The sequence below is a fragment of the Coffea eugenioides genome, chromosome 10 (assembly GCF_003713205.1).
Source record: "Coffea eugenioides isolate CCC68of chromosome 10, Ceug_1.0, whole genome shotgun sequence".
In the NCBI taxonomy this organism is placed as follows: Eukaryota; Viridiplantae; Streptophyta; class Magnoliopsida; order Gentianales; family Rubiaceae; genus Coffea; species Coffea eugenioides.
Genome location: NC_040044.1, coordinates 2,153,707 through 2,180,506, shown reverse-complemented (window position 1 = coordinate 2,180,506; position 26,800 = coordinate 2,153,707). Strand labels below are relative to the sequence as shown.

General features: G+C 34.8%; 4 protein-coding genes across 5 annotated transcripts; 3 read left to right on the top strand and 1 right to left on the bottom strand.

Annotated features, from left to right (window-relative positions):
• Positions 1-29: 29 nt before the first annotated feature.
• LOC113749960 (tubby-like F-box protein 5) lies at positions 30-3,149 on the bottom strand. Of its 2 annotated transcripts, none has more exons than XM_027293849.1 (6): positions 2,703-3,149; positions 2,149-2,228; positions 1,612-1,989; positions 1,361-1,448; positions 983-1,115; positions 30-908 (listed from the first exon to the last, which is right to left on the bottom strand). In XM_027293849.1, exons 3-6 carry the CDS (start codon positions 1,966-1,968, stop codon positions 242-244), a joined length of 1,245 nt encoding a protein of 414 aa, XP_027149650.1. In that variant the 5' UTR covers positions 1,969-1,989; positions 2,149-2,228; positions 2,703-3,149; the 3' UTR covers positions 30-241. The 2 variants fall into 2 exon arrangements, with proteins under 2 accessions (XP_027149650.1, XP_027149651.1); XM_027293850.1 differs by having other exon boundaries at positions 1,612-1,985.
• Positions 3,150-7,307: 4,158 nt separating this feature from the next.
• Positions 7,308-7,971, top strand: LOC113749200 (putative pectinesterase 11). The gene is made up of 2 exons (XM_027292878.1): positions 7,308-7,502; positions 7,696-7,971. The coding sequence occupies exons 1-2, from the start codon at positions 7,308-7,310 to the stop codon at positions 7,969-7,971; spliced, it is 471 nt and encodes a 156-aa protein (XP_027148679.1).
• Positions 7,972-13,493: 5,522 nt separating this feature from the next.
• Positions 13,494-14,608, top strand: LOC113749560. Its single transcript, XM_027293341.1, has 4 exons — positions 13,494-13,648; positions 13,779-13,897; positions 13,976-14,106; positions 14,186-14,608. Exons 1-4 carry the CDS (start codon positions 13,597-13,599, stop codon positions 14,334-14,336), a joined length of 453 nt encoding a protein of 150 aa, XP_027149142.1. The 5' UTR covers positions 13,494-13,596; the 3' UTR covers positions 14,337-14,608.
• Positions 14,609-17,442: 2,834 nt separating this feature from the next.
• LOC113749144 (isoflavone reductase homolog TP7) lies at positions 17,443-26,546 on the top strand. Its single transcript, XM_027292814.1, has 5 exons — positions 17,443-17,707; positions 17,836-17,970; positions 25,443-25,680; positions 25,825-26,028; positions 26,127-26,546. The coding sequence occupies exons 1-5, from the start codon at positions 17,525-17,527 to the stop codon at positions 26,291-26,293; spliced, it is 927 nt and encodes a 308-aa protein (XP_027148615.1). The 5' UTR covers positions 17,443-17,524; the 3' UTR covers positions 26,294-26,546.
• Positions 26,547-26,800: the final 254 nt, after the last annotated feature.

The window sequence follows — 26,800 nt, the reverse complement described above, 5'->3', positions numbered from 1 at the left end:
AAGTTAGATCCTACTTGCAACATTAAAAATGTAAGACTCCAATAACTTTGAAAACATTACAGACTTCTGGGAAATAAAATCACGATAACTTACACTTTCGAGGATCAGATACATTTGAAAACTGAACATAAATGTTTGGATTTTCACACATAATCGTCCTATCTAAAGACGAGGCTCAAACAGGCTTCCTTTGGTATATTTACACACAAAAACTAACTTTGGAAAAAGCAACATGGTACAACTACTCGCATGCTGGTTTAGTGTCAAAGCTGCTTAAACAGATTGCGAAGGCCTGGAAGGCAGAGAGGGGGTATCGATAGTCCATTGTAAAGATATCCTTTCCAATCTTTCCAAATTGTAGGATCACCTTATCTTGTTCTTCAACTGGAATAATCTCGGATGGATTCATGGCTGCCACCAGCTGAAAGTTCTTGACAGAGGCCACAGTAACACGCCCTTTGAAATTTAGGCACCAGCATTGCAATTGCTCATGCCATCTAGGCGCCTTGTTTCTCAAGACCAGTGGATTCTTAGTGCTCTGAATTGATTCTGGGGGCAGAGGGAGTTTAATGAAAGTTGATTCTTGAGTACTCCCTTTTACAAATGAACAAGAAGAGGATTCTCCATCCAGGCAATTCCTAAATGCTTCTGGAGCTGGAGTAGCACCCCCTTCTTGAAGTGTAGATGCAGGAATTGAATGCATGGTGCAATGCATTCTTCTTGGCCCTCTTGTGCGAAGAACATTCAGCTCATAGCATATAGAAGCTGTACTGTAGTTTCCAAGAGGTAACCTTGGCAGGACCTTCTTTGAAGGGATCCTTACATGTGATTGGCCACTTGAAGAGACTGGAGAGTTGCATGCAGGATAAGAGTCGTACACAATAAACTTGGTGCCAAGGAAATTGGACCTATTAAAGGAAACTAATTAGTTGCATGAGAAAAATCAAGGATGACCCAGAAAAGAAAATTTTAAAAAACCAACCTCAACTTTCCAACGTAATAATCATTAGCTCGAGAATAATCATCAGCAGAATAGGATATCACAAAATCAGTCTTTGTGGCTCTTCTAATCTTTTTAGCCGCTAACAACAGTTTACTAGCATTTCCTGAAAGTGCTGTTATAACATCGAAATAACCAGCTCATGTAGTAAATAGATGGAGGCATGCTGTAAGTATCTGATTTATCAGTTCTAAGAAAAATAAATAAAGCCCAATAAAAATTGGGTTATGGATAAATCCTTCAAATGTGGAAGACAGTTAATTCCACAATAAAGCAAAAAGTAAGGAGGACAAATCATATAAAGTTCCTTAAATTAAGAAGAATAATAGTAATTGTTAAGGCGAGGATAGCATCATTTACCAGGACTCAATCCAAGATACAAGCGAAATGTCGAAGTTCCTCTTTCTCTTCTGATAAAGCATTGGATTGGATAATCCCTTGGCCCAGGCTAATAGAAGTACAAAGGGTAGCACCCAGAAGAAAAAAGAACTGTTAGTTACCCTTGCCCTTGGACATTCAGGATGGTACTTCAATCTTGCTATGTGCTAGAAACTAATACACCAGACAGATCTCAAAAGACAAATAAAAGAATTTTGATGCTGACGGATTACCTGCTTCAGTGACATGGGAAAGGTGAGCAAGCCACATTGCTCAGGAGTCCTAACAACTTCCTTAGTTACTTCTCTCCAGGACCGGCAAACAGCAGCACAAACAACCACATCCCTTCTGGCAGGCCATGAGGTCTCACTGGACTCAACTCTGCGAATGATATCAAAAAGCAACTCGATAGGCAAATTCGCCCACCGACTTTGTTGAACAACTGCAAATACGGATGGTTGTGGACTTTCAGGAGCTATATGTGATCTCCCGCAGCCTAGGACAGACTTCTTCTCCCCTTGCTTCCTCCACTTAGTCTCTCTGCCACTGCTTATTCCCCTAAGCTCTCTAAAAATGGACTTCAACGACATTCTCCAAACACTCTTATCTTTCTTCACACAAACAAATTTCACAAAATCCAATTCAAAATCAGTAAAAGTCAATCACGCATCCCAAAATTTATAACAAAAGCAGCAAGACATCACCAATCAGAAATAATAAAAACAAAACCACGATTCTTTTGATGATAGCTTTTTTCAGCCTTTCTTTACCTGAAGATGAGTCTGAAAGTTCAGATTTTCAACGAACAGAATTTAGGGCCTGCACAAAACACCACATTCCACACTTCAACCTGCGAAAAACAGCCAAGCGAAACACTCAAGTTCCAAGTTTTTTCCAGTTAACACCGTGACCAGTAGTGTTCATTAAACTCAGAAACCTAGCAACTTCTGCAAGCGTGCTTGTAAGATAAGAAACAGTGTACTTAAATCAAGAAAAGGAACTATTCAAACTTTAAAATAAAAATCCTTATTACTTGCGAATCAAAAGGGTAGTTGATATAATGCCGTGCAAATAACAAATGGAATCACAAAATTTTCGCATCCCAGTTGTGATTGCCATTTCAAAATCCTTTCTTTTGCTCCAAAATTTTCTCAACAGCCCAACAAAACCAGTCACATTAGAAATCTTACTCAGTCAATGCAGAGACAGAACGAGATAAAGATCCAACTTTTTCACATTCAGACAATAATAATTAGCACATACCCTTACAAAGTAAACTATACATTAAAAAGATAAGAAAACGCAGATGCCAAGGGGGGCTTACTCTACTTAAAGATAAAACCCATTCACGTTTCGATGTCTCCCACACACAAAGCACAACCCAGCTTCTGATTTCTACGATACCCGTCGTCCCCGATGTTTGCAAAAAAGAATATACGTAAAGGAGAATATTATATAGTACTTCAAAGTAAATATTGAAGTATGACTATTTCTGGGAGAAAACAAAAGCCAACAACAAATTGGCAAATGCCAAACGAGTACTCTCTCGAAAGGGTGTGCTTATTATGTGAGTTGTTTATACTTTATAGAAATCACATTTTTTTTTTTAGACTTGAGAGTAACCACCATCACCACAGCATACGGCGAAAAGAACCACCGCGAACCACTACCAAAAACGTCTTGTTAAAGGTCATTTGAGCATGGAGGGACGGATACGTGCTCTTCATGTAATCGTGGGATTGGCGGGGGCTGTGTTGGGTTTGTGGTTGGGGTGGGGTGCGGGGGTGGTGGTCGGCCTTTTTTACAAGGAACGTCCGTTAAATTAACGCTGGAGGGTGGGTTCGGTGAGGGAGTTTTATGGGCTACGTGGAATTGGTTGGGTCTGGGGATCGGGGCCCAGTACCATACATCTTGATTAGTTCGTCCTTTCGGGATTTGCACCCGCCACCTGCACCGTGGGCCCCCTGCATTTAGCACTGTAGATCGTATTCAATATTGCTTGATTATTTGGAGTGGTTGATTATGGACCAAAGGGATTTCACCGTGCCAAGCTTTAGTGGATCTCAATAGCTTAATTAATCCACACACTTTGTAGTAATCTAATCGAGCTAGAAGGGGTTTTAAACATTGAAGAACACAATATAAATAACTTTTTTTTTTTGTTTCAACTTAATACAAATCATTGGCAATGAGAAAATTTGATTGGAGAATTAAGTAGCTTAATTGACATTTCAATTACCTACTTATAGATTTCAATTCCTTATAAATACACTTGTTGTCGTTCAGCAAATTCTTAATCAACATTTACTTATTAGTGTTTAAAGCCAAGAACAAGAAATGAGATATCTAAAAGTATAAATTCGACACTACTTAAACGTAAAATCGATATTACCTTACAGTAATATTCACGTAATAGTTAATTTTCTAGATCAGCGTTCACATAATGGTAGTATGGTTAGTACTAGCACTCCCTGCTCAATGTTGAAACTGTTTGATATGATTCAATCACACACTCTATTCTATTAGAAATAAATATCTTTCAAACTCCAATTTGGAACATGAGTTGATCGATTGTCTTTGAGTGGAGTGAAGCTGAAAAGCACTTGTGAATTGGCCAAGTTTGTTTACCTTGCTGCCCTACCTGTATATGGAAAAGTTTTTTGTTTTAGGTTTGAAGTGTTTGGCAACGTAGGAGGAGCTGAGGAAAGGTTCATTGCATCGACATTATCAAAAAAATTTGCAATTACGTTTCTGGTAATGCAACCAAAAACATACTTCTCGTGCATGCATCAAAATGTTTCTCTTTTGTTTTTCCTTCTTGCCCTCATAACCTCCTCCGTCTCTAATGAGCTTCAAACCACTTTCACTCTTTTTTCCGCTGATAAAAAGCAAAAAAGATAGATAAGATAGCCCTTTTCGGGGATCACCATCTTCTACGTACTCTCAATTGAAAATGTCTTTTCTGTTTTTCAGCCCCTTTAATTACAAGTCTATATACTTTTAGTAGTAAACGCCTAGGCCTAGCTAACATGTAGTTAAAATTTCCCTTCGCTTTAGATACATATGTGTGTGTATATATACATCTTCCCGTACGTACAGAGTGAAAACTCGGGCATATTTTCAAGTCCCGGACAACGTTAAGTTAACCAAACAAATTGCGGGCAGGTCTCTCCGGACAAGCGACTTTGTGCTGTGAGATACGCTGTCAATTTGAGTCGAAGGCGCACGTGCGTGCATCTCTCCATCCATTTTACTATTGCTGCCTTCCAATCTCAATCGACCCCTTTTGCATTTAAGTTTAGATGATAACGATGCCTGTAGGGCTGTAGGTTTTATACAGGGGAAAATTAATAAATGGTCCTTCATTTAAAAGGGAAAAAGAAATATTATTGATTGAGTGTTCATAATCATATGTGTGTCCTTCGTAAATTGATGATGACTGTAAATTCAGTAGAGAAATGAAATTAATATGATATCAATCCAGCTGTTGCGAGGACCATCAACTAAAAATTGGACCATTTAATTGATCAACGGACTGTGATAGCACATCATCATTTGAGTAGTTCATATGATTTTCCATCAATGAAGTCTACAGACAGGAATTTTAATGTAAAACTAATCAAATTAAGTTGAGATCGTGAAACAAAAAAATAAGGAGCCGGGCCAAGTTGTATTTATCCAAATCTATTGTGGGGGTGGGGGAGCAAAAAGAAGAGGATCCCAAGAAAATGGAAAAGAAAAGAGATTTTGCCATAAGTGATTAATGAAAAGCTCGGTGTATATCACCTACTGGTAATGACCATGGCATTGTGCTAACATTCATTAGAACAGTCGGTAAGGATAGAGCATTTTCGAACAAAAGGTCTTGGATGTGCAAGAAACCCTCTGTCTATGATTCCGGAAATATGTTTAGACTCCAATCCTGATCGGAGTGATTCTATCAAAAAAAAAAAAGAAGAGAAATGACCATGGCTTCGTTAAAGTGCACCACGAGTAGTCAAATGATTGAGTAAGATGATAAGACGTGAGAAATTGCAAGTAGGAACTTTTGGTTCAAAACCTCTCACTTATAAATTATTTAAAAAAAAAAGAAAAAGGTGTGCACTACGGGGAGAAAACCAAAGTGATAACCCCAAAATTATTTGATTCCTCGCTTCATCTTTCTTGTGGTTCGTTACGCCCCGCCATCCGATTGCTGCTGTTGAAGATATTGTCGAACTGGAACGTGCGGACAAGTGACTTCCAGACGAGAAAATTTAAAGGATGGTGACATGAATTTGACGGGCATCTTCGACGCTGTATGAGGTTAGGAGCTATGTCCCAAGAGGAAACAGCTTGAAAAGTGTTTTATCAATAGCAGAATTTAGAGCACAATTAGGGGGAGTTCTGAGCGAGCAACGACATGTACCAAATTGCAGTCCCTACTTCCAGAAGTGCATCATCACGTCTTCTACAGAAGCCTTCCCAGCTAAGGCCGACATTTCAGACAGAATTGATATGTGGTGGAGTGACTACTTTTAAATATTAAGTGCTAAGTGATCCGAATTCAAAGCCAATGTCGATTACTCTATCAACTGCTTGTGCCGGAGAGGACTTTCATACTAGTTTCTTTTGCCGTTCATCAATACCATTCAATCCCCTCATATTTTTTTTTGACAAAAATCAAAAGGAACCAAAAGAAAAGAAAAAAAAAAAAAAAAACTTTCGGAGAAGAGTTTCAACTTTCAAGGGTCGAAGCATTTACTCTAACACAGTTACAAGCTAGTGTGTAGTTGGCAAAATTGTAAGGATATTTAGGATGATCAAGTTTTATTACCCTTGTCAAGTTGAACACAAAAAAGAAGAAAAAACAGAAGTTGCGTTCCGTCGATCTTTCTCGGTCCAAATTTCTGTCCTGGGCCTCCTGGCTTCCATCTTCTTTGAAATATGCACAAACTAGTTATGGGTGCTAAGTACCAGCTAACTCGAGTGGTTTTTGAGCTGTGCAAAGGTAAGAAGAAGAATGTAACTTCATCCTGTCCGAGTTTTCTTCACAGAGTTAGCTTACTTCTTATATATCTTGCAGAAAATGCGAAATGAAAAACAAGAAATCGCCATTGTTAACAGATGAAGATTACGACTCTAGGTAGGTAAAAGATCCATATCTGCTGATCTCCCCTCTTGTTGAGACAGAAGAAAGAAAAGCAGTAGTATAAGCTGAGAAAGAATGCGGAGACCGACAAGTTTCTTGGAAAAAAATGGTAGAACTGGAAAAATATTTTAGTATTAGTAACAAGGAGTCAATGAGAGAGACCTATGATCAAGACGTGGCCACGTGGTAAACAAAGCCCAAGCCCAGAAAATGTGCATAGTCCTATCCATGAATTGATGAGTTCCCAATCCAATCGCCACTGTCGCTGCAGATCCATGAACTTGGCCAGTTCATTGTTCTCTCACTCCTGAAAGAACTCTCCGATTCCACCCGCGGCCACCGGAATCATTTTTTAAAAAAAATTGGTTTATTGACTCAATGTCAAGGGAACCTACCTTTATTTTCCCGCAATGGTATGGTTGCAAGCCACAAGTACTCAAACTTGCTTGCTTCAATTGTATATAGCAAAACATGACGTGATGACATCAACCTTTTGTCCTTTTGAAAGAAGAAGGACTATTTCCCATTTCTGGCATCATATAAACGGAATGGCTACATGGAACATTGTCGATCCTGGTTCAATGAACCGGAGTCTTTTTCTGCAAAATGCCCTTGAAAAGTTCATCAGTTATAAATAATTCACCTGCGTAGCTAGTAGTGCTAGTACAAACAAACACGTATTCATGATCTTTCGTTCAGGAATAAAAACGGTGCTTCTTGTTTACACTACTGTTGTCATCTTCCTTTTCAACATTTTTATCCTTTCTCTGTAATGGGACTTCGACGGCCAGCATTGTTATGAACGTCGACCAGTCCGGAAAAGGAGATCACCGCAGAATACAAGATGCCATTGATGCTGAACCGTTCAATAATTCCCACCATGTTTATATACTGGTCAACGCTGGAACCTACAAAGAAAAAATTGCTGTGCCCCCAAACAAAGCCTTCTTAACACTAAGTGGCATCAAACCTGCTACATCGAAGGGGACACTAGTACCTTTGTTTGGATTGCATTTTTCTGGATTTTTTAAGAAAAATTACCGTAACGATTTGATATATGTGAGGTAAAAAGATGATTGGAAAATATGTGCACGGAAAATGTAATAATTAACCGTGACTGGAATGAGCATCAGGGACTGGATTTTTAGCGTTTGTCTAATGTCTACGGCTAAATCTTGTTATGCAGAAATGTCATTTGCATTCAGTTTCTCAAGGAAATGGGGCAATAACTTCCCAACGTAGGCAATCACCATCTCAGGAAACAGGCTTCATCTTTGTGGGTTGTAAAGTTAGCGGGGCAAAAAGTGCCCTACTGGGACGACCGTGGGGTGCTTACTCCAGGGTCGTATTCGCCCTTTGTTACATGTCAAACGTGATTATGCCTCAGGGATGGGATGACTGGGGCAGCTCTTCCAAACAAAAAAAATCTATATTGGAAAGTTTTCAATATCTCATGCATTAGATTTTGGCTGCGGCCTTCTGGTAATCGATCAATCCTACTATACTTAATTGGAAACTAATGTGGTTGATCCGCTGAAGGGTATACATGCTGATTAAATGAACAAGCGTCTAGCTACGCCTAATCTTGGGCTCCAGGACGGTGTTCTACGGGGAGTACAAGTGCTATGGACCAGGTGCAAGGTCCTCCAAGAGGGTGCAATGGTCCTATGGCCTGACAACGCAAGAAGTCGCACCTTATTTGGGTTGGGGGGGGTTATAGGTGGACCAAGTTGGATCCTATCTGATAATTATGCCCGCATTAAGAGAATTTCTACAATAATCTCCAACAATTTTCATGGGGGTTGAGACTGTGAGAAGAATGGTAGTGGTTAGTAGCTAGCATCAGTGTGAAATACAATAGTATTAATAATTAAGCGCCTTGATCACTAGCCACTAGGATGTGTTGCATGTACCAAAATGCAGGGTTACATTTTAGCAGTGTAATCGCACCACTAAGACCACTTACTGTGTAAATACAAGTATCGGTGTCTCTATATGTTTTCCTCTTCCTTTTTGAGGTCTTCTTATTACTATATAGTTGCTGTTTGTCTAGATGTATTTGGTGATAAAAGAGCCTGGGGAAATTTATCTTGGAGTAAAAAGTTGAAAAAAAAAAACATATTTTTAGAGCTTTAAAATAAGGATTCTTTTTTATCGAGAGAAAATCATTCAAAACGTCCTTCGTAATTCATCAAATGAATTTTTCATCTTTTATTTTCAAAATAGTAACTTTACATTAGTTATAAAGTCAAATGGGTAAGATTTGGTCCAAATCTAGGTTTTTTTTTTACTGTTTTTACCCTGAATCCATTATGTAATCCATACATAATCATTTTTTTAGTAGCAAAAAAGTTAGATCCTATATGTAGTTAAACAAGTGATTCAATCGATATTCATTTCTATCGCTGAAAAGGTATGATCTAACTTGAATCGTATTCATTTTTTTCCTAAAAAAGTAAGATTTTACTCTATCTATATTCAGTTTTACCCAAGAAAAAGTAGATCTAATCTTTTTATACATAAGAAAAATGACTGCATTTGGGTCAAGTTGTAATTTTAGACTAAAAGTTGGAATCAAATTTTGCTAACTTGAATTTGTAAGGAATGTAAAACTAACATTTTAAAAATGAATGACGAAATTTTTTTTTGACAAAATGCTAGGGACATCTTAAATTTTTTTCCTTTTATTAATTAATCTTATATCTACTATGCACACAAAATCAAATTTAAATACATGATACATGTATAAAATTTAGAATTTAAATTCAACACATTATCGATAAAGCCTTATAAGAATACAAAGGATCAATATAAAAAAAATGAGATCTTTTCAAGCTCTAAATTTACATTGAAAGTGACGAGCGAAAAAAGAATAATGCACTTCTAAAACTATGATATCTTTTCTCTTTTTTTACTAGTATATATATATATATATATATATTTCTGAGGTAATAATATGCCTTTCCTTTTCATCTTTTCCTTTTTCCGGTCCCACAGCATCTAAAAGATGGCATCTGTGGGGGGCTTGGAGATGGGATAGCTCCTTGTCATTATTAAGGACTTCTACATTAGGATTTTCAGCCAGTAACCCACTAATTATTGGTGCCTGGACGTAGGGTTGTAAATGAATTAAATTGTTTGCGAGCACTCGTGAGTTGTTCAATCAAAATTTAATATCGAGTTCGAGTTGACATCAAATTGATCAAGTCAAATTGAATATATATATATATATATTATAAAATTACATATACATCTCTAATATTTATTATTTATTAAGGAAATTTTTTTATTTTTTAAAAATAAAATAATTATTTTTTTTCTTAAGTTCAAGTATGCTCAAACTTGAGTTTGACTCAACTTGAATTTAAGATCGAATTCGAATTTGAACTTTATATTGAAAATTTATTAAGCTCGAGCTTCTGACAAAATTGAGTTGAAACTTTACTCAATTAAATCAAAATTCAATTCATTCGTCTTATTTGTGACCCTACCGGGCCTGAGCTTGTATTTGATGTCATAACAGTTCCGTCTCTCGTTAGTGGAAGACAGTGGAACGTGAGAATTCCTCTTAAGGCTTTGGCTGCGCATTTGATGTGGGAAATTTATTAATTAATTTATTTTTTTAAGTTAGACTTGGATATTTATTTAGCAAGAGGCTAGGATGTCTTAATCTGGACAGCAACAGCCTTGGATCCAAATTTTCCTGAGCTCGGAAAAGATAAAGATTACCTTGAAAAAGAAACAAATGCATAATTTTTTTCAGGCAGAGACAACTGCATAGTACGATTCCTCTTCATTGGCTTGTAGCCGTGTAGGCCGCTAAGATGCCTCAGTCCAAATAGTTCCAGTGAGGTGGAGGATTAACGTGGAAGAGATTATAGGTAAAAAGTTTTGAATTTAATTCTCTCACTTATAAAAAAAAAAAAAAAAAAAGTGTTAAGAGAGATGATTGAATTGACTGATAAATTGAAAAGAATTATATACAGAAAGTGGTAAATTCAAAGATATTCCATTTATTTAAAGGGGGAAAAAAGGTAATCACGAAGACCTGTCTACATTTGAAAGGCCTTATTCTTGATTGTTTTAGATTTTGTAAAATGGATAAGCAAAAACTACTCTTTACTTAATTATGAATTTCAGATTTTTTAATTATTAAAAAATCTATAATTTGAATTAAAAAATAAGCAATAACATCATAAGAAAATAATAAATGAGAATACTCAATAATCAATAATCAATCGAGAACAATATAAAATAAACTCACTTGGCATTGGGATAGCCCATTCGCGAAAATTCAGCAAGATAAACCGGTGAAGCCTAAAGGTGAGATCAGCCACACAGGATTAGCCAAGATGGGATTAGAATTGGCATGACATGACACCTTGATGCCACGTAGTTTAGCCGGCGGTGATATGTACAAAATAGTCACTCCAAACCTACACCAAAAAAAAAGTCAAAAACCGGAGTACTTTATCCAACCTCTTTTTTCCCATCCTAACCTAAAAACTACTATTGCACGCTTTTCCTCAGAAGTAGTTAAAATTAAGGGTCCGTTTGGATTCCTTGTTTTTGGTTCTATTTTTGAAAAACTGTTTTTCACAATCCAAATGTTACAGTAAATGTGTATTTCAAAAACAATTCCAAAAACACCATATCCAAACATTATATGAAAAACAACTCCAAATATACATATTTAATATGTATATTTCAATTATGTATATTATATGTATATATATTATATTAATATAAATGGAAATATACAAATTGAAAATTACATATTTATATATTATATATTATATAAATATTATATACATTTATATTATACATAATATTGTATATTATACATAATATAATATAATATACATAATATAATATACATAAATGTAATATTGTATACATAAATGTATAAATATTTATACATAATATATTATGTACATTATATTATAATATATACATTATTAATGTACTTTCATTATTATGTATAATAATGTATAATAATGTTATGTATAATATATAATATACATAATATTAATTTTGTATAAATGTATATTATGTATAATATACTATATATATACAATATTATGTATATTATACAAATTGAAAATTTTATATTAGATATTTATATATTATATATTATATAAATATTTATAGAATGAAATATACAATACATATGACAAATTGAAATATTATATAAACACCATATTTATAATATTATAAAATTTATAATTAATACAAATGTATATTATATATATTAAAAATTTCTATATTATATATTTCTATATTTATTTATTCATATTATAAATATTTTATTTTATTTAAAATATATTTTTACATATTTATAATATATTTATATAAATATATAATATATAATATATATAAATGTACATTTATACATAATATATACATTTATGTATATTTTAATATTTTAATATTTATAATATACATTTATATTATGTATTATATATAATATAATACATTTATACATTTATATTAATATACATAATATTAATTTTACATTTATGCATAATTTTAATACATTTATACATTTATATAAATTATATTAATACATTTATACATAATATTAATATATATTTATAATATATTAATTTATACATTTATATAATATTCATTTATAATTTATACATTTATAATAATATACACTTATACATTTATAAATACATTTATATTATGTGTTATATATAATATAACATATTTATATATTTTTACATAAATATATTTAATTATAAATATTTATAAATGTATTATAAATGTATAAATGTGTATTTATATAAAAATATAAAAATTATAAATTATAATTTATACATTTATATAATATTCGTTTATAATTTAACATTTATAATAATATGCATTTATACATTTATAAATATATTTATATTATGTATTATATATGATATAATACATTTATAATACATTTATATATTTCTATATAAATATATATATTTATTAATATTTATAAATGTATTATAAATGCAGAAATGTATATAAATATAAAATTATAAAAATTATAAATTATAAAAATACTCAAAAATATGTTTTAAAAATACCTCTAAAAATAATCGAAAAAATATCTATAGTAAAAGTTTTTCATATAGTTTTTGAAAAATAACTCAAAAAACAACTAATCCAAACGGACTTGTATTTCAAAAACGAAATGCTACAGTATTGTTTTTGAAAAATAACCCCAAAAACAGCTAATCCAAACGGACCCTAAGTTATCAATTGGCTGAATAGCATTGCTTTGTAGGTTCCTTTAAATTGTTGTTTGGCCGTTCTTTGGTGACTCCCTAAGTTTAATTTAGCTGCGTGTGTATGTTTGTGTTTCTTGACGTCTTGCGAGAAAAAAAAAGTTAAAATTAAGTCCCATCACCACGCTCCCAATCTAATCATTTGGATAATACAATTTTTTGTTATATAATGTATGAAAAATAAAAAAATAATTAAAAATATATTTATGAATATTTCTGAACAATCCCAGTACTAGCTAAGGCTATTACTTATTTATTAGTTTATTTCAACCAAAAAAAAAGGAAAAAGGGTAGTGAAGAAGCATGCACAATAACCGATAGTCTCTATAATAAGCTAGCACCAGATTTTAATCATACACTTGCTTATTTTTACTTTGGGAAATTCATTATCCATCATAGGATTTTCTTCGATATAATGTCCTTTCACTCAATTAAATTAAACAAGGGGATTAAAAAAAGACTTATTTCAAAGTTAGTTGTCGGTCTCCTCGCCGCCCCGTGACTTCCGCAATCTGTGGGCTCGTCCTGAGAGAGAAATGGTCTCAGTATCACCGTGGTATTGTTAATCATTTTAATGGATATATATTTTTAATTAGTATCTGAGGATAAGATCAAGACTGGCCATTACCTTAGTTTGGCCCACCAAGAAACATTGGATATAGCTACATGCTATGCTATAGTAGTCTTTACTATTATTATAGTAAAATAAATCAAGAGGATATCTTTATCAGGTTGAGCTATACTTATAGCAGAAGTTCTTATCAGTTGATCAATTGAAGCAGTTCAGTTGAAAGTTATCAGCAGAAGAATAGTTTGTGAAAATGGGTTCTCTCATGGCAGGTTGGGATTCTCCCGTCCAAGATCCTAAAGTTGGTACGTGACTCCTACCATCTGTACCTTTCAATTCATTCTTGTAAACTTTTTAATGTTTCTTCCGTAAGAACCCCTTTTTTGTTTTTCCCTTTTATCTAACAAAAATGGTCTCTTTCTTTTTGTTTTTCAGAGAAGTTGCGGAGAAATAGTTCATTAACAAGAGAAGAAATTCAGGCCTTCTGGAAATCCAAAAAACAAAAGGAGGAGGAACATCTCAGAGACATTTCCATGTTATCCCCACGCAGTCAGGTCAGGTCTCCTTGCTATACTTTTTTCTTTTCAAAATTAGTCGGGATCGAGTAGCTGATGCTTACCAAATATACGCAGGAAAACGTATTTGAGGATGCCAGAATGAGAAATGGAAGATCGGATTCTTTGCCAGCACAGGACGCAAAGGAAGAGGACTTGGACCCGGAAACTGCATCAAATCTGGAGAAATTGATTCTAAAGCACGGCTGGTAAGTCGAAGTATACACATCTGTTTCTTTATTTTGTTAATCTGATTTAATTAGTGCTTGACTCATTATTTTTATGCAGGTGGATTAGCAGCAACTCGGCGTTTCTAAACGAGCCGCCGGTGATTGCAGGAGAAGGGCCTCGTTACAAGTATGCATCACAGTTCCATGTAGCAACTATGGCTTCCTCAAAGACCAATAACGCCCCAGCTCCAACTGGAGTTGGGGCATGAGGCCTCCTCCTCTGGCCTTCAGCTGAATATTATTTAGCTGTCCATCATCATCTTTCATGAGATGCTGTGCCCAAATATGAAACAATTGAGGCACTGATCAGTAATAGGTGTGGGATATTGTTAGGCTTGTCATCCTTTTTCTTTTCTTTTCTTTTTTTCCTTGTATATATAAGTGATTTTGTGCTTTGATCTGAGGATTGTGAGTTTTTAACGCTGTACATATTCCCTATGAATGTAATGTAATCATCAAGCTAAGACATAGCTTTCCTCTTCGTGCGTCTAATGGCTGCTGCTGTGAACATTCTGTCGGTTGTTGCAGATGGGGCCGTAGTGTAATGTTGCACTCTCAGTGGAAGTAATTATAAAAGTTGCAATGGGGTATTTTAGAATTTAGAATTTTTTTTTTTTTTGGAAAAAAAAAATCTAAATAGAAAGTTCCTGGTGATGGCCTAAAGTATCTTATCTTGCTTAAAATTAAGACAGCACAGCTACAAGGATGTAAACATGTGTAATTACACTAACAACGTCAAACCAGTAATTCCTTGAACCAATATGCCGCTAACTCTGCTTAATGTCTTAGTCACTTTCATGTGAATGGTGACGCCCATTCCATTCAAGTTGCAACATGGCTAGTTATTAGAGGTCATAAATCGGGATATGGCATCTTGCAAACAGAAAGAGTTACTGCAAACTTTTCAAAGTAATGTCTCGTCTCAATTATTTAGTCATGTTTTAAAATTTTAATTTTTTAAAAATAATAATTTGATTGTGATGTTTGTGCGCTCGAGCTGGTTAATCGAGCATTCAAAAAAAAAAAAAAAAAAAAGGTTAATCGAGCTTTTTAGCTTCCCAATCAGCACTTGTAATTGCTAAGAGTCTCTCAAATCCTTGAACTGTTGAGGTGTCGAGCAGGGTTATGGTGAGCAATAATATATAATTGTTACTTTAAATTCATTGGGAATTATACTTTCCAAGCACACACGTTGCACACCATTTTCTTTCTTTGTTCTTATTTCGCATCAAGTTATTATATACCACAGTATCAAACCTTTCTGCCTATACTTCAAAAATGAAGTTTCCAGGTATATACAACAAAAAATTAAATACGTGAGAAAAAAAGAAGTGCGCTCTTCTTCTACCGTTAGCACAATATATTATTATTTGCCATGAAAAAAGACGAGAAGCATGAGAACTTTCTTTTTCCTTTTTTGTCACACTTTGGTTATTTGATAAAATAATTAAGTATTAGAATGAATAATTAATTGTTAACAAGAATCTTTAACCTCTGAATATAATGAGACCCATTTAATTTGTATATAAAATTATGAATGAAATGTTTATTGCCTACTTTGTTGAATTCTTAAGCTAGTATAGTAATATTCTCTCAGAGTTATTATTTTGCATCCATACAATAATGTTATAAATGTACACGCATACTCTTCTCACTCTCCCTCACAAAAAGAAAAACAAATCCATCTATATATGTATGCTAAAATACACATTTTAACAGATAAACACTCACCTTTTCTCTCACAAGCACGCACTTTTTAAAGTAATATTTCAAAAAAACTAATTAATTACAAACAAAAAAAAAGAACATAATATTATTATAGAGCTTAAAAAAATCAAACTATTCTCAAGTGTAGCTCGACATAACTTATATAAGTTCGAGCTTTACTTGTTCCTTTAAGTGAACAAGTATAGTTCAAACATATAAAATTAAGCTCATTTAATAAATCCGGCTCGTGTGTAGTTGATTTAAACTCATTTAGGATCATTTATATATTCAGCGGAGCTAATATGTCTATTTTTTTTTTAATGATTACGTACATTAAACTTGTCTTGATTGTTTAAAAATTGTTTTATGAAAAGTATTTGGACACCTTCTTATATTTTGTGGAATTATTTTTGTTTAGTAAGTTGATTAAATTGGTTAAATTTGTCGAGCCACAATTTCCTATAGTATATTGGAATTCATTTGAGTTTTTTCAAGTTCGAGCGCATTTAAGCTCAATTCATGTGTTAATAAAGTCGAGCTTGTTTTCAAATCAGACTCGGGATTTCTTTCCAAGTCGTATTTGACATAATTTTAGACTCAAAACCAAACAAAGAAAGCCGCATTTCTAGCATCAAGGAAATGATATGATTATAAAATATCCCACTTGTTAGATTAATAAGTCGAGCTCGAAGCAAAATAATCAATTCGACCCGGCTCATTTACTAACTTGTACGAGTACCTAGTTAAATAATATACACGCAGTGCAATATTCAAGTTCAACTGATTATGAAACATGTATCACTTAATGGATTTACCAAAAATATTTTAGCATTTAAATGTCTTTAGTGTTCAGATTTTTAGACATTATTTTTCAGTTTTAACGAACGCCCTTTTGTCTTCTTCAAGCGTTCGGGAGATGACACCTTGAAGGAATCTAGAAATTTCATCGCATTGTGAGATAAACTATAATGCGAGAAAACTGAACAGTGTTTGGTAAGATTTTCCTCTCAATTCACGTCACAACTCTTTACACCTTTCAAACACCAAAGAGGGTAGTTCCTTCTTGGATCGTAGGTTATGAATTCGAATCCTACATGCGAATTTTTTTTTTTTTTTTAAATATCAGGACGCTCCTTTGATCTAAGTAGGTATTTATATTTATTAGCTCTTTATACATAGCCTCCTATATTAGATTATAAAAATATTATCGTTATTATATAAAAAAAATTAACCCTTATCAAATTTATTCCTATCTATTTTTTTTCTCAATAAATGGGTATTTAGTTTCATTAACGTCCATATATTCCATCGGATTTTCACTTTATATAGAATGTAAGTGAATTATGTGGTTATTTTAAAATTTTAAAAAATTCATATGACATTATGTAAAATCACGAGAGAGTTATATGTCATTTATCCTAAGAGTATCTAATAAGATCATTACAGATATTTTCACTGGTCACCTAGAAGATGTACCTAACCGTTATCATAGACCAAATACAACTCAATCGATTCCTTTGCTTCTAGTGACGTAAAGGTCTTTCTAATAACTCCCAAACCACTCAAACTGTTTAAATAGCGTTCCTCAGTGTGCCAACGTCCCGACACTTCATTCTTTCACTGCTCTGCTGCATCAGTTAAAAAACTCTCAACAACCCCTTCATTTTTAGATATCTCCGAATATTCAAGAATGGCAGAAAAAAGCAAGATTTTGGTCATTGGTGGAACGGGATACATTGGCAAGTTTATAGTTGAGGCAAGCATTAAGGCTGGGCATCCCACCTTTGTTCTGGTTAGAGAATCTACCGTTTCTGATCCTGTTAAGGGAAAACTTGCCGAAGGCTTCAAGAACTCCGGTGCTTCTCTGGTTCATGTAAGCAGCGTTAATTTTTTCCAAGAGAGTATCGTCAATTGGGATTCCTTTATTATTAGTATTTTTTCCCCCTTTTAGCTGGTGATGTATATTTTTGTCCTTGATATTGGAATTCTTCCTTGGAGCAGGGTGACTTGTATGATCATGAAAGTTTAGTGAAAGCCATAAAGCAGGTGGATGTGGTCATATCAACTGTTGGTTTCGGTCAGGTGAATGATCAGGGGAAGATCATTGACGCAATTAAAGAAGCTGGAAATGTCAAGGTGTGTTGTTTATGTGGTCTTGTTACTAATGATTCTCATAGGAGAATGTATTGATTACTTTTATTGTTTTTCTTGGATTATTCTGTCATTGCTTTCACTACACTGCTACATGTATGCTGTAACTGTAAGGGTGGTTATCTAAATTTAACCACCGGTGAAAACCATCACCTATTGAACCCAAGATCTATATGGCGATTATTAAGAAATAAATAAACGATAAAATAGCGGAAGCGTACCTGAATCCATATTGATAAACTTGATACTTGAATCCCTAGAGATTTGGGGTGGCCTTCCAGGTCAACAGGTATTCACCGATCCTTTGAGAGAGGCCTTTAGTTTCTCTCTGGTATCTTTCCTGACGATGGGATATCAGGGAAGAGGTATTTTGTGGTATTAGGGAATACGACAACTAAAACGATACCTGTGACCTGGGGACCATAACCCTATTTATAGGTAACATTCCTGTTACCTTTGGAGCCCTATTTCAGCCCATCATTGAAATAGGAGCCCATAAGTTTCTACACATAAAAGGGCCCACATCCTATTAGATACATTAAACCCAAACTATATTTGATCACTTTAATTGGGTTTAACCTTAATTGACAGTTTGCAATACATAATTATTCACATATAAGTCCAATGTTGGATTAAGGATCCAACAATCTCCCACTTGGACTATATGTGTAACCTTATAATTATATTTTGCAATTAACCGTATGAGCTCAACTTTACTGTCATTATCACAATGTATCTGCAACCAATTCGGTCCATCAATTACACCAATATAGGATCAAAGCGGCCTTTGTTACAATTTCGTAACTCGACCCATCAATGGTCACATATATCAATGCAATTGAATGACATGAATTATGATGTGGATGTGTAGCATGAAAATTTCATGTAATGTGACCAAAACATGCCTATTTCCAACTGGTCCACCTTAAATTTTATGAGATCAAACCATACCAAAATTAGAGTGCAAATAAATCCAAACTTTATTTATGCATAAAATATCCTTAAATCCTTAATAACTGAAAAATATCATAAGAGCATTTAAAATAACAAACTCCCACAAAAACTATACATCATTTAACACGACACCCATATGAGCAGTATGCTCATGAAACATTTTGGGTGGCAATCCCTTAGTAAGCGGATCCGCAACCATGGAGTTTGTCCCGATGTGCTCTATTGATAACTGTCCATTCTGCACTCTTTCTTTAACAGTCAGGAACTTGATATCTATATGTTTAGATTTGGTCGAGCTCCTATTGTTATTGGAATATAAGACTGCTGACTTATTGTCACAGAATAATTTGAGTGGTCTTTCAATGCCATCCACTACACGTAATCCTGTGACGAAATTTCGCAGCCAAATTCCCTGATTGGATGCCTCATAACAAGCTATAAACTCTGCAGCCATAGTGGAAGATGCTATGAGGGACTGTTTAGCACTCTTCCAGGATATGGCACCTCCAGCCAACAAGTAGACATAGCCTGACGTTGACTTCATAGTATCTTTGCATCCAGCATAATCGGAATCAGTATACCCAATGATCTCCAACTCATCTGACTTCCGATACGTGAGCATGTAGTCTTTTGTTTTCTGTAGATACCGTAAGACCCGTTTGGTTGCTTTCCAATGATCTAATCCAGGATTACTCAAATATCTACCCAACATTCCAGTAATGTATGCAATATCCGGACGCGTACATACTTGAGCATACATTAGACTCCCTACTGCTGAGGCATAAGGAATCTTTTGCATCTCTCTTTCCTCAAAAGCATTCTTGGGACACTGCTCAAGACTAAATTTGTCTCCTTTAGCCACAGGGGTGTCACCTGGTTTACAATTTTGCATGCCATACCTTTTAAGGACCTTTTCGATATAGCCCTTTTGTGATAGTCCTAAAATACCCCGAGAGCGATCACGGTGTATCTGTATGCCTAACACAAAAGATGCATCACCAAGATCTTTCATCTCAAAATTCTTAGTTAGAAATTTCTTGGTTTCATGCAATAGACCAATATCGTTGCTGGCAAGCAAAATGTCATCAACATACAATACCAGAAAAATATATTTGCTCCCACAGAACTTATGGTATATACAATCATCCACTAAATTCATCTCAAAACCAAATGAGATGATCACCTGATGAAATTTGAAATACCATTGTCGAGACGCTTGTTTGAGCCCATAGATGGATTTTTTAAGTTTGCAAACCATATTCTTTGGATCTCCTGATACAAAGTTTTCTGGTTGCACCATATAAATCGTCTCATCAATGTTACCATTGAGAAACGCTGTCTTTACATCCATCTGATGTAACTCAAGATCAAAATGTGCCACTAATGCTATAATAACTCTAAAGGAGTCCTTTGAAGAGACTGGAGAGAAGGTTTCTTTATAGTCGATACCTTCTTTTTGTGTAAATCCCTTAGCGACAAGACGAGCTTTGAATCTTTCCACATTGCCTTTCGAATCCCTTTTGATTTTAAATATCCATTTACAACCAATGGGTTTCGCACCTTCTGGCAATGGGACAAGATCCCAAACATCATTGTCCTTCATGGATTTAATCTCCTCATTCATGGCATCGATCCACTTTTGAGAATTTGAACTTTCCATGGCTTGACGGAAGTTGATTGGATCATCTTCCATCAATCCAGAGTCATCCTCATGTTCTTGGAGAAAAACAATGTAATCATCTGGCACTGCACTTCTCCTTTCTCTAGTGGATCTTCTTAATGGCACTGGTTCTTGAAGAGGAAGAGTTTGTTCTTCTATAACAGTTTGCTCTTCGACATTGTCTTGATTTGTTGTATCATGATCAAATTCAGGAATAGGGTCCTGAGCAAGAGTAATGACACCTGTGGGAATATTAATATATTCCTCTTTAAAGACAATGTCCCTTACTGTATGTTCTCCCCCAAACTCGACATCCTCAAAGAACCGGGCATTTCCTGTCTCAAAAATTGATTTGGCTGTGGGATCATAAAACTTGTAACCTCTGGATCTTTCAGAATATCCAATAAAATAACAACTAATCGTTCTTGAATCCAGTTTCTTTTCATTTGGCCTGTAAGGCCTTGCCTCAGCTGGACACCCCCAAACATGCAGATGCTTTAAACTGGGCTTTTTCCCTGTCCAAAGCTCATAAGGGGTTTTGATAGTTGCTTTAGTTGGAACTCTGTTAAGAATATATGCTGCAGTCTTAAGTGCTTCTCCCCAGAGTGACTCTGGTAAGGTGGAATGACATATCATACTCCTTACCATGTCTTTAAGCGTTCTATTTCGTCTTTCAGCTACACCATTCATAGTGGGTGAACCCGGCATAGTGTACTGTGGAACGATACCGCATTCCTCTAGGTATTTAGCAAATGGTCCTGGACGTTGTTCACCTGAACCGTCATATCTACCATAGTACTCACCACCACGGTCAGATCTGACGCTTTTAATTCTTTTGTTGAGTTGATTCTCAACTTCGGCCTTAAAATTTTTGAACACGTCCAGTGACTGTGACTTTTCAGAAATGAGATATATGTAGCCATATCTTGAAAAATCGTCTATGAACGTTATAAAATATTGTTGACCATTCCAAGCAGATGTAGGAAATGGTCCACAAATATCTGTATGTATAAGTTCTAAGACGTCTAAGGACCTATTGGCTTCAAATCTCCTTTTATTGGTTTGTTTCCCCTTTATACAGTTAATACAATCATTAAAATCTGTAAAATTCAAGGGGTCGAGAATTTCATTTGACACAAGTCTTTCCATTCTCCGTTTGGAGATATGTCCTAATCTCTTGTGCCATAATGCAGCTGAATTCTCATTGGCTAATTTTCTTTTAACTCCTCTAGTACTCAAATGCAGAGATTCATTAAATGAGACAATTGTGTCAATTAAATATAGATTATCGTAGTGCATTAAAGAACCAGAGCCAACCAATTTTGAATCATGAAACAATTCAAATTTTCCATTTCCAAATGAACAGAAATAACCAAATTTGTCCAAAGCAGAAATAGAAATTAAATTCCGTCTAAATGACGGTACAACAAATGTCTCATTGAGATCCAAATAAAATCCGGTCTTTAACAATAATCTAAAAACTCCAATTGCCTCAACTTGAACTGTTTTGCCATCGCCCACGTAGATATATCTTTCACTATCATTGGGCTTTCGGCAATTCAGGCAACCCTGCATAGACACACTGATGTGAGTTGTTGCACCGGAATCTAACCACCATGTGTGTCTAGGTACCGAAGTTAAATTAACCTCAGAACAAACCAAATTAAGAAGCATACCTTTCTTAGCACGCCAAGCGTGATAGTTGGTGCAATGCTTCTTTTGATGCCCTTCAGCCCCACAGAAGAAACAACTATTCTTTCCCTGATCATTTGATTTCTTTTGTTGTTTCTTTTGTGGCGCTGTACCTGCAGCTCCTTTTTCCTTCTTTCTTTTAAGTCCCTTACTTTTATTATTAGTGGTTGACACCAGATGAGCACTTTCTGTCTGCTCTTGCTTCAACCTTTCCTCTTCCTCTACACAGTGTGAGATGAGTTCATTTAGAGACCAAGTCTCCTTTTGACAATTGTAACTCACCTTAAATTGGCTAAATTGTGTAGGAAGAGATATTAAAATCAAATGCACTAGTAACTCTTCGGAGAGTTTCAACTTAAGTGCATTTAATTTCGAAGCAAGATGAGACATCTCCATGATATACTCTCTGATATTGCCTTTACCACTATATTTCATTGAAACCAGGCGTGTCAAGAGCGTACTAACTTCAGCCTTTTCGTTCTTGACAAACCTTTTTTCAATGTTCTGAAGGAACTCTTTAGCGGTTACAGTCGTTTCTGACATTGTTCCCCTGAATGCTTCTGGAACGGCCTTTTTAATGATCATCAGACACAAGCGATTTGATCTCTCCCACCTCTCATTATTTCTCTTTTCATCAGAGGTACTCTGATCTGTAAGAGGTGGGGGAGAATCATCCCTTAACGCAAGGTCGAGATCCATTACTCCAAGTACTATCAAGAGATTTTCTTTCCAGGACTTGAAGTTTGTGCCATTCAGCATAGGAATATTATTGATGTTGGAAGTAATATTTGTAAGATCATTCGCAACTGAACAGAAAACATAACATAATTAAAACAAGCTCACATAAATCAAAACAATAATAAATTCAAATAATGGCAGTCCCATCTCAAGATACCGATATTCCATTAATATTTCGTCTTTGGACAAAAATATTAACTTCTGAGTGATATCTTGGTGCAGTAATAAATACTGATAATAATAACATGTCGAAAATAAATTTTCCTTTGGGCCAATTTATAAATCACATGTAAAATCCAAATAATTATCACGTATTTATTACCACAAGTGCACATGTAATTTTATTAAATATGGACCTTCCTTTGGGCCGATCAATATTCATAAAATTACAAGTACTCAACTAGTTATATTCTAAAATAAATTAATTTTCATAATAGAGGTCACTTTGGTGGCATATTATTTCAATTAATTCATTCCAAAATATATATAATCATACCAATATTCAAATTTAAAATTATACAAATTAATCAAAATTTTGATCAAAGTCAACTTTAGTTAACTCTGATCAAACAATTAATTGAATCAAAACTTATTGGACCAAAGGTCCATATCCATAATTTGACCCAATTTATTATTCAAGCCCAATTTTTTTTTTTTAAGTCCATAAATACTTTATAAAATTATATATATAGTGGGCCAAACATATGGACTTTGTAGGGCTTAAATATCTTATTAGCTTTATTAGGGTTCACTTAAATTAAAGAAACCCTAATATCCTTAACATAAATATAGGCATATATATCCTTAAACAAAGAAACAGGTCAAACAACTCAAGTATTAACTAAATTAATACTATGGACAAAAATTGAAACTCAGGATATTTCATGTCAATTTTAATTCTTAAAACCAGGGAAAAAGACGAAAGACCTCCCGAAGCCAGAAACCAAATTGGTTTACAAAGGAAGTTGGCACACTAAAATACCAATGAACCGTGGCTAAAGTTTGATTACCATGGAGCCCACTTAAATATCATATCAATTCATATGTAAGAATTCATGGAGCCCACTAACTTCAAGTGTTGACCGAATTCATGAGTTATCTGATGTAATTGTACGAAAGCATAAAGACATCAATATGGATGAAATCACACTGCGTGCCATTAGAACAACAATTGTTTATCACAGCAATTCATACCATCAGCAACCGAGACTTCCAAAATAAATATCAAATCCGAAACATGAAGCCGTATCATGAAACAATTATTGAACTTGACAATGAACCACGGAACAAAGACTTGTTAGCCGTGCAAGCAAAGCCAAAATTAATCATAGTTCTATATGAACAAAAACTCAAAAATTATGAATTTCTAAATCCAAATTATTTCCCAATAATCAACCATATGGGCTCTGATACCACTTGTTAGGGTGGTTATCTAAATTTAACCACTGGTGAAAACCATCACCTATTGAACCCAAGATCTATATGGCGATTATTAAGAAATAAATAAACGATAAAATAGCGGAAGCGTACCTGAATCCATATTGATAAACTTGATACTTGAATCCCTAGAGATTTGGGGTGGCCTTCCAGGTCAACAGGTATTCACCGATCCTTTGAGAGAGGCCTTTAGTTTCTCTCTGGTATCTTTCCTGACGATGGGATATCAGGGAAGAGGTATTTTGTGGTATTAGGGAATACGACAACTAAAACGATACCTGTGACCTGGGGACCATAACCCTATTTATAGGTAACATTCCTGTTACCTTTGGAGCCCTATTTCAGCCCATCATTGAAATAGGAGCCCATAAGTTTCTACACATAAAAGGGCCCACATCCTATTAGATACATTAAACCCAAACTATATTTGATCACTTTAATTGGGTTTAACCTTAATTGACAGTTTGCAATACATAATTATTCACATATAAGTCCAATGTTGGATTAAGGATCCAACAGTAACTGCTATTGAGCTCTAGCACAATTTTCCTCAGGAATGCTCACTGCAGATTTTGTAGCGCTGCAATTTAGATAATCAAAGGTTTTAGTTGTTGAAATATATTAAATTTTGATAATGCACATGAAATTCATGTATTTGACGGTTCTATGTGTCGTTCGTAGAACTTGATAATATGTGACTCGTGGATATAGTACTTCCCATTTTCAGAGTGGAGAAGCAACTATGATTAATTTGGTCAATTTGCATAATTGAATGTCAATTGATTTTTAGCCTATCTGCTGGGCAGAAGTTCATTGAGGATGTTTTAGTCATCGTGAGAAACCATTGTGATCTTGACAATCTGTGAATTCAACGAAAAGATTGCAGATTGGAATGAAATTTTACTAGAGTATAATTTGTGCAAGTTTATCAACTGTCATCCCCAAATTCTGACACATGATATGGCGAAATTCTCAGAAATTCTACCCTTCAGAGTTTGGAATTGATGTGGATCGCCAAAATGCAGTTGAGCCTGGCAAGTCTGCATTTGCAGTTAAGTCTCGGATTCGTAGAGCTACCGAGGCAGCAGGGATCCCTTACACCCCTCTCGTATCTAACGCTTTTGCTGGATATTTTCTTGCAACCTTGGTACAGCCAGGAGCCACTGCTCCACCACGAGATAAAGTTGTCATCTGGGGAGATGGAAATGCCAAAGGTATGGCATACAATATCACTCGGCTATTCTTTTTCACCTACTTCACCTGATCATGTTCTTATCCTCTGCCCAAGTTATCCTGTAAGAACGTGAATATTGTGTTGGTGCTTCATATATATGTTTTTTCTAATGTTTCAATTGCAGCGGTTTACAATGAAGAACATGACATTGGCACCTTCACCATCAAAACTGTTGATGATCCAAGAACATTGAACAAAGTTGTCTACATTATGCCTCCTAAGAATATTGCATCATTTAATGAGTTAGTGGCCATATGGGAGAAGAAGATTGGTAAAACTTTGGAGAAGGAATATATTCCTGAGGAACAAGTCCTGAAGAACATCCAAGGTGATAAGAAGTTTGATTTCAATTTCCTTATTCTTCTTAGCAAACCTTATTGTATGAATTATTAGCGTTTAAATTTCTGATGGACCATTTCTTGGCAGAGGCTCCAACTCCACTCAATGTTGCATTATCAATCCGCCATTCAATTCTGGTTAACGGTGATAGTACCAACTTTACAATTGAGCCATCTTTTGGTGTAGAGGCTTCAGAGCTTTATCCTGACGTCAAGTACACCACTGTCGAGGATTACCTTGATCGATTCGTCTGAGAAGTTCATCGGTCTTCTAATATGGTCATGGCCTTGGCTGATAAACTTTGTCAAAGCCTTTGTGTTGAATGTCTTGTAATGATCTTTGTTAAATACTTCTGCTACATTTGGTTTTACTTCATATTTTTAGCTCATGTTTCAAATATATGAGGAGTGTTATCCATATTAGTGTTGTACATTCTCTGCCCCTTTGTGGGAATGATGAGGTAGTAATGAAGCGAGTCGTTTTCCACTTTCTACAATGCTTTTGCCATATCACTTTGCAACTCATTTTATAATTCAATCTTGTGAATTGCTGCTAATAACTTCTGACTCTTTGTGGGATTATCGGCCAATGTAATTGACATGGCAGTAAATACAACACTAATGCGACCATTGAAAGAATAGGCTTTGACTAGGGTTGCAAAAGAGAAGAGCTTTGCCCTAATCAAATCGATTCTCTGCTTAATTTTATCAAACTCGAACTCGAATTCGACGAACTCTCAATGTAAAACTCGAGTTCGAGCT

Excerpts from the sequence above, each read along its gene's own strand:
- LOC113749144 (XM_027292814.1), top strand. The coding sequence starts at position 17,525 with ATGGCAGAAAAAAGCAAGATTTTGGTCATTGGTGGAACGGGATACATT. Across the intron at positions 17,971-25,442 it reads AAGAAGCTGGAAATGTCAAG|AAATTCTACCCTTCAGAGTT; the intron begins GTGTGTTGTTTA and ends CGAAATTCTCAG. Across the intron at positions 26,029-26,126 it reads AGTCCTGAAGAACATCCAAG|AGGCTCCAACTCCACTCAAT; the intron begins GTGATAAGAAGT and ends ATTTCTTGGCAG.
- LOC113749960 (XM_027293849.1), bottom strand. The coding sequence starts at position 1,968 with ATGTCGTTGAAGTCCATTTTTAGAGAGCTTAGGGGAATAAGCAGTGGC. Across the intron at positions 1,116-1,360 it reads GTATCTTGGATTGAGTCCTG|CACTTTCAGGAAATGCTAGT; the intron begins GTAAATGATGCT and ends ATGTTATAACAG. Across the intron at positions 909-982 it reads TATTACGTTGGAAAGTTGAG|GTCCAATTTCCTTGGCACCA; the intron begins GTTGGTTTTTTA and ends TTCCTTTAATAG.
- LOC113749200 (XM_027292878.1), top strand. The coding sequence starts at position 7,308 with ATGAACGTCGACCAGTCCGGAAAAGGAGATCACCGCAGAATACAAGAT. Across the intron at positions 7,503-7,695 it reads CTACATCGAAGGGGACACTA|AAATGTCATTTGCATTCAGT; the intron begins GTACCTTTGTTT and ends CTTGTTATGCAG.
- LOC113749560 (XM_027293341.1), top strand. The coding sequence starts at position 13,597 with ATGGGTTCTCTCATGGCAGGTTGGGATTCTCCCGTCCAAGATCCTAAA. Across the intron at positions 13,649-13,778 it reads CGTCCAAGATCCTAAAGTTG|AGAAGTTGCGGAGAAATAGT; the intron begins GTACGTGACTCC and ends TTTGTTTTTCAG. Across the intron at positions 13,898-13,975 it reads TGTTATCCCCACGCAGTCAG|GAAAACGTATTTGAGGATGC; the intron begins GTCAGGTCTCCT and ends AAATATACGCAG.